Source organism: Cololabis saira, chromosome 24 (genome assembly GCF_033807715.1).
Source record: "Cololabis saira isolate AMF1-May2022 chromosome 24, fColSai1.1, whole genome shotgun sequence".
NCBI lineage: Eukaryota > Metazoa > Chordata > Actinopteri > Beloniformes > Belonidae > Cololabis > Cololabis saira.
In genome coordinates, this window is record NC_084610.1 from 6,255,278 (window position 1) to 6,274,021 (window position 18,744).

General features: G+C 41.2%; 1 protein-coding gene across 2 annotated transcripts; it reads right to left on the reverse strand.

Annotated features, from left to right (window-relative positions):
• Window positions 1–1,676: 1,676 nt before the first annotated feature.
• On the reverse strand, window positions 1,677–17,200 carry obsl1a (obscurin like cytoskeletal adaptor 1a). 2 transcript variants are annotated; one of them, XM_061715644.1, is made up of 25 exons: window positions 17,166–17,200; window positions 15,153–16,429; window positions 13,252–13,521; window positions 12,676–12,936; window positions 11,407–11,712; window positions 10,372–10,638; window positions 10,010–10,285; window positions 9,104–9,218; window positions 8,855–9,015; window positions 8,459–8,731; window positions 8,097–8,372; window positions 7,737–8,012; window positions 7,379–7,654; window positions 7,031–7,306; window positions 6,680–6,949; window positions 6,327–6,593; window positions 5,978–6,247; window positions 5,626–5,892; window positions 4,195–4,461; window positions 3,870–3,982; window positions 3,605–3,758; window positions 3,249–3,410; window positions 2,855–2,959; window positions 2,500–2,766; window positions 1,677–2,394 (listed from the first exon to the last, which is right to left on the reverse strand). In XM_061715644.1, the coding sequence occupies exons 2-25, from the start codon at window positions 16,333–16,335 to the stop codon at window positions 2,117–2,119; spliced, it is 6,636 nt and encodes a 2,211-aa protein (XP_061571628.1). In that variant the 5' UTR covers window positions 16,336–16,429; window positions 17,166–17,200; the 3' UTR covers window positions 1,677–2,116. The 2 variants fall into 2 exon arrangements, with proteins under 2 accessions (XP_061571628.1, XP_061571629.1); XM_061715645.1 differs by lacking the exon at window positions 17,166–17,200 and having other exon boundaries at window positions 15,153–16,443.
• Between the last annotated feature and the right edge of the window lie 1,544 nt (window positions 17,201–18,744).

Sequence of the window (18,744 nt, forward strand, 5' to 3'; positions counted from 1 at the left end):
TGTTAAAGAAAAATAATTATGGTGTACTAGTGTAATATGACACATTAAAGTGTAAATTAAAATGACAGTGAGCCATCTCATCACTTGTTCCTTTTAATTTTTCTTTTAGTTTGTTAGTCATAACAAACTTTAGTTGCCTTGCAAGTCAAAAAGCTTAACTTTACTAGACCATAAAGTTTAATTAGGGATATGAATCGTGTATATATATATTTTAAATTGAAAAAGAAAACACCCCCAGAAAAAGGCACTTAGGTCATTTTGGCCTTTCAGGAGCCCCGTAGTAAAGTATAAAGCCTGAATTATGGTTCCGCGTTAAATCATGGATCTATTATTAAATCGACGCAGAGGTCCCGCCGTATGGTCCGGCGACGCGCACGGACTGTGCGTGTGCCGCGTACCCTACGCCGTACGCTCTGCGTTGGTGTAACGCGGAACCATAAATCAGCCTTAAACACCAGCAAACTTTGGAAAGGACGAAATACGTAGTTTTTTTTTCTTCTTATCACTGAACGTCATATATATTCATTTTTATACTTGGAGGATTTTTTTGTAGTATTGAAAATGTGCTTTCAGGAGTGTGGTGAGTATTTTTTATGTTACGTTTGTCGTGAATTGTTAATTATCGTTTAGCTCTGCGAGATAATGCTTGCTAATTCATGAAGCCAAACAATAAACTAAGCAATATTTAAATTGATAAAGTGTGATGGCAGGATTACAATATGAATAATATTTATTCAAATTACACTTCCTTTGTTAATTTCTGGTTATTTTCATATTGCATACTTGCAAAATAAAAACGTCACCATTTAAATCAATCAGCTTAATTAAGCTTGAATTATTACTGCTGTGGCTAATATTTCAACGGGAAACAAGTTATTTAACTTTTTTTATTAAAATACTGAGAGGCATGTGATTTCAAAAACTGGGTCAATTATTGCCATGCGCATTATTAAAACCTGACAATAGTAATTAGTGATCATCTTTGAGGGAGAACTCGTTTAAGCAATTAGTGAACTCTAATTAAAGAGAATCAATAATGAAACTCACGGGAATGTTTAATGGTTTAAAAAGGATAATTTCCACTGTGTGAAGAGGAACCAACATGCTTGGATTAAACAATTGTATAGTTAAAAAAAAAAAGAAGCCACTTACCATTCAGGGTAATTGGAAAAAAAATACTTAAATTTTGTTAGGAGTGTAATGATTGGCCACAGAGCAATGGAAAAGGCCATGTGGTGATTAGTCCATATTTACCTCCAGAGAGAAGGATGCTTGCACCTATCATGCATGGTGCAGACTGTGCAAGGGAGTGACAGTATTATTGTATGGGGTTGCTGCAGTTGGTAGATGCAGCATTTGAAACACGAGACCAGCAACCTAAATGTAATAAATAAGCAATTTTATTTTTCAGTCCCTGATTGCACAGGCATATTTCAAGATGACTATGCCATGGTTCATTTGGCTCAAATTGTGAAATATTTTATTGGCGATTACAGTGTCTAGACATCAACCCCATTGAGACTGTGTGCTGGAGAAAATCACACACAGCTATTGTCAATACAAGGTCTTGGTGAAAATTACTATAAATATGGACGGATATAACTATTGTAAAATTGTTTAAATAATCAAAATAATGCCAGTGTGAATAACAGGTGCAGTCAGAGCTAAGATTGTATTGTACATAAAACATTTTTCCATAAGAATGAGAAAAGCAGGACTTATTATTTTTATTTATTTATTTATTCTGAAAATAAAACTGTTGTTTGACCTTACCTCTTCTTGAGTGCTAGTGGCAGGAGAAGTCTCAAAATTGAAAAGTTTCAGACTTCAGCCCAGAAATACAGACAATTAAGTATTATAACAGCCACATAGAAGTTTTTTAGTTTTTTTTTTGGTATCTTTTCATAAAATACAAGAATGTACTGTAAATTCAACTAAAAATCATGATCAAGTCATAGTAAATAATATCTACAATGTTAAAAAAAATGCATGTCTTGACTGAAATTTTCATTTTTTTTCTGACTTCACTGAAACCTTTATTTGAAAGACACAAAGAAAAAAGGGCAAAACTAGATATTTTAGACCTTTTCCTCTTAAGAGTGACTTTCTTTTCCTTCTACTCTCCGATCACGCTGAGCGTGGCGCTGCTCTTTGCCTTGCCCATGGTGAACTTCACTGTGCCGCTCATGTCTACACTGGTTTCCCTCAACGTGAGTTTGTGGACTGTCCCGTGGTTTTCCAGGCGGATGGACGGGCCCTGTTGAAGAGCCACCCCGTTCAAAGTCCAAACTGGAGGCTTGTTTATGTCAACGGACACCTCACACTGGAAAGAAGCCGCCTCCGGCTCTGCCACCTCCACATCCTGTAGCTCCGTCACCATCACAAGGGCCTGGGCTGCAGCAGAAGAAATAAGCTTTTACTTCCCTTCTCCAGAGAATGCAACCATCACAACTTTTGCTGAGATTCTTAGCAAAAACATCAGCTCTCCATCCAGCTTACCTTCAACCATCAGTTTAGCTGTGGATGTGTGCTCCCCGACCTCGATGCTGTAGGTGCCCTCATCCTCCACGTCCACCTTGTGGATGGTTAGTTTATGGCAGCAGCCGTCCGCCTGGATCTCCATGCGATCCGAAGAAACCAGCTCCTGTCTGTCTTTGTACCAGGTCACGCTGGAGCGGGCCGAGGACACTGTGCATTCAAGGATTAGCCGGTGCTTCTCCAGGGCAGTTCGGTCTCGTAGGGGTTTTACAATGGACACCGGAAGTTCTGAAGGTAGAAGATTATTTTCTTGAGATTTGAAAAGGAACAGATGAAGCTGCTTATGTAAGGAGGATAAATATAAAAGTGGACGCACCTTCTACCTCCAGGTAGGCTGTTGACTCCACATCCCTGGCTACAAAACGGATTTCTCCAGCATCTTCCGCTTTAACATTGCACATGAGCAGAAAGTGTTTGGTCCCTGTAAGATGAAAGAAGATGAAATTTAATGCACACTGATGTAAAAAAGGAAAAACTGAATAATGCAGAATTTGTGTCTATAAGGCCTTATTTTCTTTTTATTTTCATGAATTCTGATTCTTCTTGCACTGACTCGCCTTCTTTTTAAGTCTTGTTCTTTGGACCCATTAGATGGCAGTGGTAAGTTTCTAAAACCCAGATACAGCATTTGCTTGTTTCATCCTGACACTTTGCCTGTCTTTCACATTAAATGGTTGTACTCCACCTCTCCAGCCCTCTCTGTCTCTCACCTTCAGTGCGTGTCTTTGTGGTGCTCGTGGGCCGAATCCTGTGGCCGTCCTTGTACCACTCCCCGTTCACGTCCTCCAGAGAAACCTCACACATGAACACGGCGTTCTGGTCTTCCTGAATGTAGAGATCTTCAAGATCGTGAACGATCTCCAGCTCATGTTCTGTGAGGTAAGTACAAATATTCACATCAGATGAGTTATGCCTTTAAAAGATTTGTTGAAAAATGAAGTTTGACCACTAGATGGAGTCATAGCTTAATTTGAGATTGAGCTCTTCACTGTTGCATGTGAGCGTCAGTTGGCAAATATGTTCACCTAAGACTTTAGTGGAAAATAACTTTTGATCAGACAGTTACCATAAACCTCCAGGGAGCAGGAAGTGTTGTTTTCCCCTGCGTCACATGTATACGAGCCAGAGTCAGCCCGGGAACACTGCAGGATCTGGCAGAACCGCTTCCGACCCATGGAGTAGATCCGATAGTTCTTCCCCGGCTTCAGCTCTGTCCCATTCTTATTAATACAGAAAATAAAAGGAGTTTTCCATTGAAAATGTAACTTTATTGCAAGCGATAAGCCAAAACATACCCACGAGCATAGAAAACAGTTCATTGTTTATTTTACCTTTAACCATCTGACTTCGACATTTTGTCTGGAGAATTCACATTCCAGAGTGGCAGGAAATTCCTCCTCCACACGGACATCGGCCAGCGGTTTCAAGATAGACACCGGTGTCTCTGTCAGTTCAGGCAGTCCAAAGCATCAGTCAGCACATCACACAAATAATAACTTCATCTGTGATGTTTTTACGGCCCTGTGATGGCACCTCTGCCATAAAACTTTAGCTGAATTCATTCTTTTGACTTGAGAAAGGACAGCACAGTGAGGCCGCCTTATTTTTGAGTTAAAAACAAGCCACTGTTCTTCACAAGAAAAGGTACATGTTCACCTTTGACCGTGAGCCTGGCGGTGGTGCGCACTCCTTCAGCTGAGAAGACGATGGTACCCGTGTCTTCAATGGTCAGGTTGCACAGCGTGAGGCCGTGGACCTGCCCGTTGGTGCTCACACGAAACTGGTTGTTGGGTTTCACGCGGATGCCGTCTTTCTGCCAAACCCCTTCTACATCTGTGTGCGAGAGCTCCACCTCGAAGGAAGCCGTCTCCCGTTCAAAGGTTTCTTGGTCAGCTAGGCCTTTGCGGATCACGATTTTTCTGGCTGGATAGAGGAAACGAAGTGGATGATGTTATTGAATGGGTTGTGTGTGGTGGAATGATTGATAATATCCCTATACTCCAAAACTCAACTGCATTTAAATGTCTTGAGGACCATGCATAGACATTCACTCATGAAGTAATTTGTGTTTCAAGGACAATAGAAATGTTGATTCAAATATAGACTGTTGCTGTTACTAAAACACCTATACAAGCAATCTATCGCCGCATTGTCACTCGGCACTCTATTGTATAACAGTAAGGCTGTGTTTCAAAAACCTTTTCACACCTAAAGGTCTAACCAAGCTATTCTTAGTACCTTTTTGCACTGTGACATACTGTGAAAAACATCTAGAGTATGTCCTGCCCCTTAATCTGTCGCAGATGGGCTTCCAGTACGAAGAAATGCAGTACACCAGAATCCGAATGATCACAATCAGAAAAATAACAAGTATGTGACCTTGAGTGTTCCACTTTCTCCAACTTTCATCTCTTATGAATAGTGGACTCTTAAAGGGGACCTATTATGGCATCTAATACCTATTTTAAACAGGCCTTTAATGTCTTAAAAATAAGCTTTTGATAGTTTTTTCTAAATAAATTAGAAATTCAGCCTCTGAGCCATGTCTTTATCTTCCCATTCTCTAACCTCAATATCTATGCAGGATTCTGAGTGGGCGGGGCTATGATAATGAGGCTCTGTGCTGATTGGCTGCCTGAATGACGCGATACACCGCTTTGAAAAAATGGCGGAAGCTCCGGCTGGCGGAGTTTAGTTGTGGGCGTGGTTTCACGCATCGGAGGCCAACTGATGTAAATCGCATTTTCGTTACGTAACGACGGGAGCAGAATCTGAACGGCTCGTAGAAGCCATAACACACTGGATGGATCATCCGGGCGGCTGTACAGACACTGCAGAATTTGGTTGCTTTCCTCCTTCTCTGAGTTGGCAGGCTGAGGGGAGACCACTTTATATATGTTAAAGGAAGAGAAAACGGGTTTTTCATAATAGGTCCCCTTTAAGTTTTAAGAGTTAGTATGGCTGTGTATGGACAAAGCAAAGTAATAATCACTTGCAACCTTAACATCTGTATGGAAGACATTTGGCCAAATTCATGTTGAACATCTCTTGAAATCTTTCATAAATAGCCCATAAGAGAGCGCTTACGTTCCACATTGAGTTTGACCTGCGTCCGGTCGTGAAGAGTCTCGCACCGGTAGGTCCCCCGGTCTGACAGAGTCAGGTTGTGGATGGTCAGACTGCGTTTGCAGCCGCTCTGGGCCAGCGTGTGTCGGGAACCGGACTGGATGACCACCCCTTGCCTCATCCACTGGACCTCACCCGTCTCTAGGCCGATCTCTGCCTCCAAGGTGGCATCGCCGAACTCCTCCCCGATAACCACGTCCATTTTCTTTGTAAACATGACCTGAGCCTCTGAAGAAAACAACAAGAGTCAGAAAAGAAAGTGGCTGTATCATTCCAGAAGTATTAGTAATACATGGCTTCATCAAGGTCTTACCCTGAACTTTGAGACTGGCTTTGCTCATCTGTCCTTCAGCTTCTGCTGTAATCTTTGAAGAATCTAATATCTGGCACTTTTTGATGACAAACATGTGGCACAAGCCATTCTGCGTTGCCTGGAAACGATTGCCCATGACGATGGGCTCATTGTCCATGAGCCAGATCAACTGGACGTCATCAGGAGAGACGACACACTTGAAGGTGGCGTCTTCTCCTTCCAGCACGGTTGTGTTGTGAAGGTCAGTGAGAAACTCCACCACTCGAGGCACTGAAGAGATATTCAGGAGTTCAAGGAACTGCTAGTTTTTGTAAGAAAAGGCAGAAAATCTTCCTTTGAGCATACTCACTCTCCACTCTTAGTGTCGCAGTGGTCTGGTCATCCCTGGACTCGCAGGTATACTCCCCTGCATCCTCTCGAGTTAAACGGTGGATGGTCAGGCTTCGTTCACATCCATCTGCCCGAATGGAGAACCTCCTGCTTGGGATCACCTCTGCTCCGTTCTTTAGCCACTGGACGTCTGCTTTGGGCTTGCACACTTCACAACGCAGGGTCACCATCCCATCGGCGTGAGCCACAGTATCTTGGAGGGCTTTTACAAACTTAATCCTCATTTCTGTGATACAAAATTTGGGGTTTTAAATACTCTTCAGGTCAAACGTGTGCTCTACAGACAAAAGACAATGAATCAGAATTTCTTACCTCTCACCAGCAGACTGAAGTGGATCTGGTCTGTGTTGACATCACAGGTGTATTCCCCAGCATCAGAGCGTCTTAAAGGGTCTATCGTAAGAGTGCGTTTATGGCCCTCCATGAGCGCTTGGAAGCGTTCACCTTCTACCGTTGTCCAGTCCTTAAGCCATCGCACCAGAGCCCTGTCCTTGGACACGTAACTTTCGAAGGTCACACTTTCCGCTTCGTATCCCGTAACAACAATGTCGTCCTCCTTGTTTACAAAAGTAACTGGAGGCTCTTCAGTGGAAAAGAAAACAGATAAATCATGTAACTCTGCGTTTTCGTCTTTACTAGAGTCCCTAGACACTCTGGGTTTACCTTGAATCCTGACAATGCTGACCATCTTGTCATCCACAGCATCGCACACGTACTTTCCAGAATCGGATGACTCTATACTTGAGATGATCAGTTTTCTCAGGGTCCCGTAGCTTTCAATGGTGGTACGGGAATCGTTGGTGAGCATCCTGTCATTGCAGTACCAGGTAACGGGGCCATTGGCCCGAGACACCTCACAAGCCAGGATTAGGTCATCGCCTGCTACCATCTCCTGGTAGTCATCGTCATACGAGTTTCCTACAATGGTAACTGGAGGCTCTAAAGGCAAAAAACATTTTCTAAGAGATGAATTTATGCAGGGAAACAATTTGATTGATTTTTCTCTCTTACCTTCTACTGTAACCTGGAAGGTAAGGCTGTCATCTCCAACATCAAGAAGGTATTCTCCTGAATCTTCAAGTTCAGCATTGAGGATGACCAGTGAGCGGAAAGCACCTTCTTCTTCTTCGCAGAATCTTTCATCTTCCCCAAGACGACAGCCATCCTTGTACCATTTGGTGCTGGCATTTGCTCTTGAGAGCTCACACTCCAGCACAATGTCATCGGAAACCATGAACTTTAAGTTTGACTCGTCTTCTGACTTTCTTAAGATATTCACTGGTGGCTCTGAGGAAAGAGAAATTCACATCAATCTTTAAGGTTTTTTTTTTAAGTACAAAACACCTCTGAGGAAACCTTTACCTCTTACCTGTAACATTGACCTGGAAATCAATTTTATCATCACTGGCATAGCAGGTGTATTCCCCAGAATCGTCAGGAGTGGGAGAGTGGATGGTCAGGCGGCGGATGAGGGAGTCCTCTGTGATGGTGAAGTTGCTGCTTTCTTTTATTTCCCTGCCATTCAGCCACCACTGGACTTCTGCTGACGGACGGGACACCTCTATTTCCAGAACGATTGGTTCTCCTGTGAAGCTGGCCACTTGATCAGGTATGTTTTGGGGACGGGTAAGTGTCACTGGTGGCTCTAAATGACAAGAGGGAGTAAAATGAATGGAAGAGTAATCACTTTTTGATAGAAAACAGCTTTGCTACGTCTCCTTCCGCTTACCTGTAATGGTCACCAGGAAGGCCACGGAGTCATCTTCAGTGTAACAAATGTACTCCCCAGTATCGTCCACAGTTGTACAAGGTATGACTAGACCGCGCTTGGCCCCGTCCTCCTCCAGGATCAAGTTGCACCCCTCTTCTACCTCCAGACTGTCCCTGTACCAACGGACCCGTGCATCGGCCTGAGAGATCTCACAGCTGAGCTCCAGCCTCTCTGAGGCCAAGTGGCTCACTTCTACCTCTGATTGGCTAGGAGAAACTATCTTTACTGGTGGTTCTGGCACAGGAGGAAACAATAATAAGTTAAACCACTGATTCATAGTTTAGAGAGTCTTCACATATTCATATTATCAAATGTTTTACCTTTAACAATCAGCTGGAAGAAGACAGAGTCTCCATCTGTTTCACAGACATACTCTCCACTGTCCTCTCCTGCGGCGCAGAGGATGCTGAGCTTCCTATAAGGACCTTCTGATATCAGCTGGATCTCGTCACTTTCCTGCACCTGCAGGCCATCCTTGAACCAGCGCACTTTCCCGCTGGAGCGAGACAACTCGCACTGCAAGTTTATCTCCTCTGATCCATAACCTTCCATCACAACGTCATCTTTTGGTTCCACAATTATCACTGGAGGTTCTAGGTATATATTTGACAGAAGGAAAATGAATGATTATTAGTGCTCCTGTTATGCACTTTATTTAGTGTTTTTTTTTTTTTTTTAACGTCTTGGACCAGCAGGAATCAGAATTGTTGGCACACCTCTGATATTGACAGTGAAGTCCATGCTGTTGTTTCCTGCCTGGCACGTGTAACTTCCAGCATCTGAAGTTTCTGCAGAGCGGATGATTAGCCTCCTCATGGTTCCTTCCTCCTGCAGAGTTATGTTGTCAGTGGGCTGGATCTCACAGCCGTCTTTGTACCTGGGACCAAAAAAGAAATACAGCGTCTCAAATAACAAGGAACAACATCTTTTTTTGTTTTTAACAGTTTCATTTGTCTTTGTCTTACCACACAACTTCAGCGTCAGCTGTGGACACGTGGCAGAGCAGGACCACGGGGTCCAGCTCCATGCTGCTTTTATGCAGCTCGTCCTCTGCGACTGGACTGAACTCCACTGGAGGACCTGAAAAATAACACAGGGATGCTGCTGAGCAAAAGGTATCGTATAAAGTTTCTTCCTAAAATAATGATTTGATTGAAATAAAATGCCAGTTATGGGTTTTCTGGTTCATTATTCATTGTTGATTGTTTAAAAGTTCATTTGATGTACAGGACTGTCTCAGAAAATTAGAATATTGTGATAAAGTCCTTTATTTTCTGTAATTCAAAAATGTCATACATTCTGGATTCAGTACAAATCCACTGAAATATTGCAAGCCTTTTATTATTTTAATATTGCTGATCATGGCTTACAGCTTAAGAAAACTCAAATATCCTATCTCAAAAAATTAGAATATTCTGTGAATCTTAATCTTAAGCTGTAAGCCATAATCAGCAATATTAAAATAATAAAAGGCTTGCAATATTTCAGTTGATTTGTAATGAATCAATAAAGGACTAAAAGTAAAGGACTTTATCACAATATTCTAATTTTCTGAGACAGTCCTGTACCTATTAATTAGGGCCCTGGAGCTTTTTATTTTAATTACAACATAACTTTGTTTGTAACAAATATTTTTGTTATTATCAAGAGAAAAGAATTTAAAGCTGCATCACAAAGTAATTAACTTCAATCTTTTCCCTCCTTTGGGTAAAAGGTGAAAATTGTAACGTAAATGTGAAGAAATGCATGTAAATTCTCAATAATAAAAACTCCAAAGAGAATTATTTAAATCATGCATTTTAAAGGAAGCATGAACTAAGTTATTTCATATTTCCAGACACTTAAAACATACCCACTGTCAAAAATCATACCTCCTACATCAACGTTGAATTTGATGACATCCGCTGACGTTTCACACGTATAAACTCCCGAGTGAGATACATCAGCATCCTGGATCACTATCCTCCTCATATTCCCGTCTGACTGGATGTTCAGGCCTTCAGTCACCTGAAGTTCCTCTCCATCTTTGAACCAGGAAACTTTTGCAGCAGGGTGGGAGACTTCACAATAGAGAACGATGGCCTCACCTGCCTCCACTTTCTTGTTGCTGTCTAACTCTGACAGTGGGGTGAACTTCACCACGGCAGCTGCAAAGAAATAAAATGAGCAGTCTTCAGGGAAATGCATCAAGCATGTGCCGAATTCAACAAAAAGAATAGATCTTTACACCTACGTTTAACCTTGAGCACAGCTGAGTCTCTGACTCCGTTGGCTATGAATGTGATCTCAGCGGTGTCATCTGCTGCTTGAGTTTCATGGATCACCAGCGAGTGCTTTGTTTGAGTGTGTTGTATTGAATATCGCCCACCATGCTGCAGTTGGGAGCTATTGAAAAACCAAGTTCCGACCATCGAGGTGGACAGTTCAATTGAGAAATGAGCATCTTCTCCTTCCACCATCTCACAGCTTTTGAGATGGCTGTGAATCTTGGGGCCTGGGGCTGTGGTGACAGAAGAAAGTAGCTGTATTACATTTTTCTCCAGCACATTAGGAATACAAAAACCAACTGTATATGGGTCAATGACCAATAAGGATTTTCAACAGGTCTTTTTTTTAAATAATAAAAAAAAGAATATCTATTGCAGTAGTTCAAACATTAAGAATGTTGTGTACACATAAATTCATATAAAAATTTTAAATTAAGTGATTTCAGAGTTTTTTGTCAAGATGAATTGGCACTAGCCTTAAAAAAAGTCATGTGGTGCAACCATGATTCATATTGAAATAAATTAATTTCCTTAACATCTTGACATCTTTTTTTTCAGTATTATACAAAAAATTTTGTTTTTTGATATTTCATAAAATGGACATAATCAGTCAAACTTTGTTTGTATATTATGATGGAAATATAAATACAAATGTGTTGCAATCTTACACACTAGAAGACACTTCAGAAATCATGCCAGATAGGGCAGAAGATTGATTTAAAAACATTTAGAGTGATTTCAAAAAAGTTTTCAAAACAGGAGTCATGATCGGACGGTCGCACCACATGACATTTTGACGCTTAAAAACAACTCAAAATCCCAAATAACTAGTATTTTTTGTAAAATTCAAGTCCATATGTGGGACAGGTGGTTCATATATATGGTATTTTTTTTAATCCATTTAAACCTTTTTTTGAATTGAAAAAAAGTCTGTTTTTCAGAAAATATAGGCGTCACGTCATTGACCCATATATAATTCTACTTTACAGTGTGCTACTGACCAAGATGGACAACGTTGGGAAACTCTACATGGCCACTTCGTCCATATTTGTTGATGCAGCTGACACGGAAGCGGTAATTGCCTTCACAAGGCACGCTGTCCCCCGTGACTTCAACAGAGGTGTCGGTCTCTGAGGTGAAACACTTCTGCCACTCCTGCGAGCCCACTTCCTGCCGTTCCAGAACAAAGACAGAGCGGGTGGAGGTCTGGCTGTTGGGGGCGGCCACCCAGGTGAGCAGAGCACTGTTGGGTCTATCCACATCCATTTTTATATCCCCGGGGCAGATAGGAGGGCTGTGTTTGGTGGCTTTAAAGAAAAAAAAAATTTTTTTTTTAATATGCAATCTTAAGATCATAGTTTCAATGGTTCACCTTTGTGTTTTCAGCTGGTATTGAATCTAGGAAGGTGGCATGTTTGTGGTACTAATAATGGAAAAATATGATATCAATGTTTCAAATGGAAACTCGACATCTGCATCTCCACTTGGATCCGTTTCCTGTCTCTCAGATATCTTGCATGTGATAGGATCACATCGGTTTACTAGCTCATATTGACGACTCTGCCAGTGCGGTCATGCGTGAATGTTTATTCAGTCAGCCGAGAGCTTAAGTCACCGGTGGAAAATACTCATATACTACATCATACACTGTATCATATACTGATACAGTGTATCGCACCTCAGAAAGATGAGTATAGACTCAAAATTACTGTATGTGGGCTCAAGAAATTTGATCAATCCAGATCAAGTGATTTTTTTTGGTTCTATCAAGCATTTTTTCCTTTTCACATAAAGATCATATGTCACAAACCCTCACATTGCTTTCAGTGATGTGACAGCACTGTCTGCTGACTGCATAGGTAGATTTACCATTAAAGACGATGAAGAAGATAAAGATAAATAAAGACTTACTGGACAAACTTTGGATCACGCCTATGTAACTTTCCAGGTAACTCAACCAGTGTTGCCATGCACACAATTGTACAGTAGGCAGAGTTTTGGTGGTTTGGTCCCAGGCGGTGAATATGTAGTTGTGCCCGCTGGCAAGGTGCTGATCACCACATGATAAAACCACATGAAGTGTTTTGAGTACCTTTATTAAATAGATATGCACTCATTGCATGAAATAAACAATATATACATGTATGTATGTGTGTAGGGGAATGTGGCTTGTATTTTAAAGACTTTTGTGAATATCTTTCGGAAATAAATGACTGTATGTTTTAAAATCCGATAAACGAATCAAATAATTGGCTATCCTAAATATTTACCTTTGACTTTAAGCCGTGACGACGTCTTGGATCTTCCTGTGACGAACGTCACAACCCCCGAGTCGTGATGGGCCACGTTTACAAAGACCAGAATGTGGGTTTTACCGAAGGATTTCAGAATGGTTTGGTGCGTCTCGTGAAGCTTCAGGCCGTCTTTGAACCAGTGGATCTCCAGATCATCATCCTCCACCTCCACACAAAATGCTGCATTCTCCCCCTCGAGGACCTCCAGCTTCCGGGGAAGTTTACGAAGAATAGTACCTGAAAGCATGAATAAAAGTTCTATTTGAGCTCTTTTGTTGAGAAGGTTTGATTTTATAGCTATTGTAGATATTTTTGACTTGTTAAAATAACAGCAAGTGTTATTCCATGAATAAAAATTAATAGATTTCATTATAAAAAAGGTTTGGGAAGACGTAATCAACTTTTGAGATGGATTGGGAAGCTGATGTACATCAAAACCTCAGTGAGGAAGTTTTGAAATGTAGCAGCTAATCTGCTTTAAGTGAAAAAGTATTGTAATTTTGCAATAGTTGAATAATGTTTTGATGGAAATTGACATGCAATGCAGCTTACCTTTAACTGATAGCTCGGCAATGCTCTTTGCTCCATCAGGCATTTCGCACAGATAGACTCCATCGTCATCTGCTCCAATGTCGTGGATGGTGAGTCTCCGTCTGGTTCCTTTCTGCTCCATCCCATATTTACTGCTGGGCATCAGCCGCTGGTCTTCAAGGTACCAGGCAGCTGGTATCTTCTCATCTGGCACCTCACACTCCAGCACAGCAACATCCCTCTCCCTCACCTCCACGTCTTGTAAGGAGCGTCTAAATCGCACAGCTGGGCCTGAGTAACAGAGGTAAATGGATATTTTGCAGTATAGGATTCCTCTTAAAATGGGCTGATATATATGAATATATATACATATATATATACATATATATATACATATATATATATGTATATATATATATATATATATATATATATATATATATATATATATATATATATATATGTATATATATATATATATATATATATATATATATATATTTATATACATGTATATGGATTAGCTGACAAAAAAGGGTGAAAGATTGTTATTCTAAATATCATCACTTGGAAGAAGGTTATGCTGACCTAGAAAAGGCAGTATTGTTGTATTAAAATGAGTAAATGAATAATGTTTGTTGAAAAATTGGTTGTATCTAGCAATTACCTCACTACACATTGCCACACACTGCTAGGACAATTAAAAAAAAAAAATCAGTACCAACTTAGACTGCTTGAGTCTCCTCCCCATCACTAAATGGACACTTGTGGAGGGAACAGCTGACCAATGCACTAACGAAAAGCTATGTGTGAATAATCTGACCATTACGAAAGGATTATGACTAAATAATTAAACACTTTCAGGGGTGATGCCATGCATTTCAACTATGCACACAGGCCACTTAGACTGAACAAGTGCAGCCTATGACCTAATGTTTAACCCGTCCTGTTGGAGAAACTCATCAGTGTCGTAATGCCATTTATGATTGGCGATTTCCCTTAAACTGTTGAGTTATTTTTAATGTTACAGTTTAATTTATTGGTTGTTTATGCCAATCTTGTTGCTCAGACATGACAACTGATGATACGATCACAGCTATAGCTGAGGAAGCAGAGTAGTCACCATTCAGTAAGGAGGTTGCTGGATTGATCCCCACTTCTGCATTTCACATGCTGAGATTTTGGGAAAAAGTGCCTGCTAAGTGATTGCAATGCAGTGACCTTTATTCTTTTAAGGATTTCAACCAAGAATCTTGTTGTGTTTGTTTTTGCTTATTATATATTTCTTATGCTGGTGTTCAGATTGCTGCAAGCAGGGATGAGGCACAAACATGATTATACAACTCCTACAGATATGAGCTAAGCCTGCAGCATAGTGTTGCTGTAATTAAGCAACAAAATATGCATTTTGCGAGGGAAAGCACACGACTTACAGTCTCACATTCAATGCATTGTAAGTCAGATTGTCCTTTATCATATTTGTTTATTGGGGAAACTTGGGGATTAAGCAGAGGAGATGCTTCCAGGTAACACCTATCTAACTCTCAGAATGCAGCCTTGACTTTTCTTTATCTGGGTCAATATTACGGGCAAAAGTATGCCATCTTGCATGGGTACCATGTAGGTGAAAACCACCGAAATGACCCCGAAGAAGGGTCATGTGTTATTCACATAAGTCAAATGACGTGATGTGAGTTTCCCAACAACTTTTAGTTTAGTTTAAAAGTCAGAAACTGTTGCCCGGTCAGGAAGACCTTAACATGGCTTTAGGGTAAGAAGTGAAATGTCTTATAGAACCAAGAACAGGAGTCCAATTTTACTTGGAATTTTTAAAGAAATATCAAAAAATGATGCCACGTGTCATTTAGTTCCAGAAAGTTAAGACACCTTCTTTAAAAAAAATAAAAGAAAGATGTTTTTACCTTTCACAGTAAGATGAACAGCGCTAAGGGTGTTTCCAAGAGTGTTTGATGCAGCGCACACATACAGTCCTGTATCCTGGAGCTTGCAGTACAGAACCTTCAGTGTGTAGTAACCCTCTCTGTCCTCAAATATCAGATGACGCCTGTCTGGTTCGAGGGGATTCCCGTCCTTCTTCCAGATGATCTCGGGTTTCGGTTTGCCCGTCACAAAGCAGCGAAACTTGGCGTGCTTCCCCTCTGTTACTGCAAACTTTTTGACTTTTGCTGCGTTGACTGGCGGCTCCTCCATGAGCTTGGACAAGCCGAGCCGTCCAGATCGGGGCTTTGGTGACCACTGGCTGTTAGTGTGACTGTTTGAGGAAATCTTACTCTCTTCTCGCTCTGGTACGGGTTCCACTAGGAGGACGGCTCCGGCCAAGGCCTCACCGTGACCGTTGACAGCCTTGCACGTATAAACACCTTTGTCTGGCATACGCGTCCTGTAGATCTTGAGCTGGAACCAGCCACCATCTTGGTTGCTCACACTGAAGTGTGAGCTCTCAAAGATGTCACTCAGCTTTTTCCCATCTTTCTCCCAACATACATTGGGCAAAGGTGTGCCCGAGATTTTGCAGGAGAAAGCAGCATCCTCTCCCCTATCCACTCGCAGAGACAGGGGCTTGATCAGGAATCGTGGCTTATCATTGGGTATTAAATCAATGCCTTCCAGCTTTTTGCTTAGATTGTTATTCTGCTTCTGCTCTTCTTTCATTTCCTCCACACTCTCACCATTTTGCACCGGGCCGTATCCATTAACATGTCCACTAAAATCTCCATTTTCCTTTATTGATTGGGTTCCACCATTGACCCTTAATTGCATCAGCTCTCCATCTTGTGACTTTGCTTCTCCTTCCACTTTAAGAGAAGCTGCTGCATAGGTTTCACCTACGCTATTTCTAGCCTTGCAGATGTACTGGCCAGCATCTTCAGGATTCACTCCAGTAATGGTTAACAAGTACACTTTCCCCTCCTCTGAGAGCTTGTATCGTCCTTCAGACAAGATTTGGACATTTTTACGTTCCCAAATGACATCGGGACGAGGGTCTCCGCCAATTTGGCACTTCAGTGTGGCATCTGTTCCACTCTGTGCCACGACAGGGCGTGGATAGCCCAGCACACGTGGAGCACCACCAAAAATATCCATGACAATGTCACGTTTTCTTCGTTTGTTTGAATGAAGATGTTTCTTTCACTTTGTTTTTGGCCCAAAGTTAACCACTTTGTCTTTAGGGAAGGAGCTACAAGATAAATAAAACAGACACTTTAGTGGGCAATCGATTTCAACCAGCTCAAAATCCCAATTTATTTGTAGAAAAGGCTTTTTGTTGCTTTAAATTGACACAAATTCAAATAAATCTAATCAAATATGCTTCAGAAGGTGTTTACATCATGTTTAGTTATTTGTTCATGTGGGTATCGACCAGAGGCAAATATTTTTTGGTTCTCTCACAGCTGGTGCTGTAACTCATTGAAGAGTGTATTTATAAAGTAGACTTTCCAAAATAAGACCCTAGAAACCATGTGCCATAAAACACATATAAAACTTTGGAGGAGCACACCTGCAGCCACTAAGATGGAACAGAATCACAACCACATGCATGGATGGCTCATTTATGTCATCTGTGTCCTCGTAACAGAGATTTACCCTTCTCCCTGAACTATTGGCTAGTTTTTAACTTGTCTACAACTCCAGCTACAATATCAACTGTTGAATATCTGCCAACAGCAGTTCTTGTATTCTTCTACTTGTAGCAGCACGTGGAAAGTGTTTGCATATCTCCTTAGCTGTTTTGATCTGGTGCCCACTTTTCATTTGGCCACTAACTGAGGAATAAAGCCAGATAAAAGGCTTAATTATTGATGAATTGAATGTTGACATATTGACAGAAAGGATCATGCCTAAACAAGAAAGAAATGTGTTGTGATACAAGACGTGGGAAAAGGGCAGCTTTTAAAACTCATCAGACAACTTACCTTTTCCTTCTTGATCAGCACAAGACCAGACACCCGGGAAACTCTCTTTAAGAGTCGTTCTTTCTGAAGCGTTCAGTCTCTGCTGTAATGTCAATTTAATCAAAGTGTGAAATGGCCTATCAGTTAATTCCGATGATGTTAGGCACCTCTTTGGTTTTGGTGTATAGACATAGCAGTCTGTTGCAGCTTCTGTTGCTGGTCTTCCTTCCCTGCTTGTTGTGGGTCCTGCCTTCAGTCCTGATTATGAATATCTTGAAAATTGTATCTTCCATTCACAGCCGGTCAGCCATCGTCCCAGGTGTCGTGTCTTTGTTGTGTCCCCTCAGGTCAAAGTTATACAGCAGGTGATCGCAGTTGTTTATTTGATGATGTGGTGCATGATTTAGCTCCGTTTCTGTCATTGTCAACCAGCTAAAGAGTGAGAGACGGGGTTGGAGTGAAGGGGCGGGGAACGCTAAATGCTTTCGCAGCTGCTGCCACTGCAAGACCCCCTAAAAATACCAGCAGCTTCGATGACGCTGGGCCAGATAAAGTTAGGCTCTTCATTCACTGACTGCGGCCCACTAAAGATAGAGGGGAGGCCGAGGTCTGCGTTGGATCACTCGGCTCAACAGATACCCTGAGTTAAACCACGGAAGATAAAGGACGGCCCACCTGCTGGAGCTCCTTGTGTCATGAATCAGACTGACTCATAAATAGGTCAGGTTGGTATTACAACGTCAATTATGTTGAGGAGTGATCAAATAAATATAAGAGACACCAATTTGGAAAATGATTTAAGACTGAGACGCCACAACACTGGCTTTTAAGATAATCAGTGGTTCAATGATAAAACGATGTGATATATATCTGAAAACAAGATTAACCGTGACATTCTCAAAGTTCCCCAGACAAAATCAACAAAGCAGCAACCAGGGAAACATGGATTCAGAGATAAATAGGGGATGAATGCAAAAGTGTAAGATTAAGGACCTGACTTTGGACTTAATTGACTTTCAGATGAATGATTTTTTCCCCTCATTCTTGGGACTTATCTTTCTTTTTAGGCTTCAGTTCTAAAACCACTTAAAAGTGAAGTTTATCAGTCTTCTATGTGCAATCTAGACACAAATTGAACCGTGAAGGCGTCACACGTGACTAGCACAACAGCATGTATCTGCATGTCTGTCAAGGCTTTCACTATTACATGTGGGACACCAACAAGAAGATATTATCAGGGTCATTTGAGTTGATTGATTTCATGACGAAATTCTGACTTTAAGAGAGGTTGAAGAGATCAGTTTTTTCGTGATGTGTGAAAATCTGATATCTGTCAGCTAGTTCTGGGATGGTAGATGGAATTATCACACAGGTAACACAGGATTCCTTTCATCCTGACACAAACAACCATATTTGGCACTTCTTGTAATTTTACAGATGGGTTTTGCAATATGAAACTTAAATTACACCTCCTTAGTTTTAGCCCTTCAGCTCTTAACTTACAGATAACGTGGGGTATTCATGGTACATAGATGCCTCCCCTAGATTGTTCAGTTTTTCAAGTTGTGTTTCAAGAGTTTGTTAGATATAGATTTGAGTG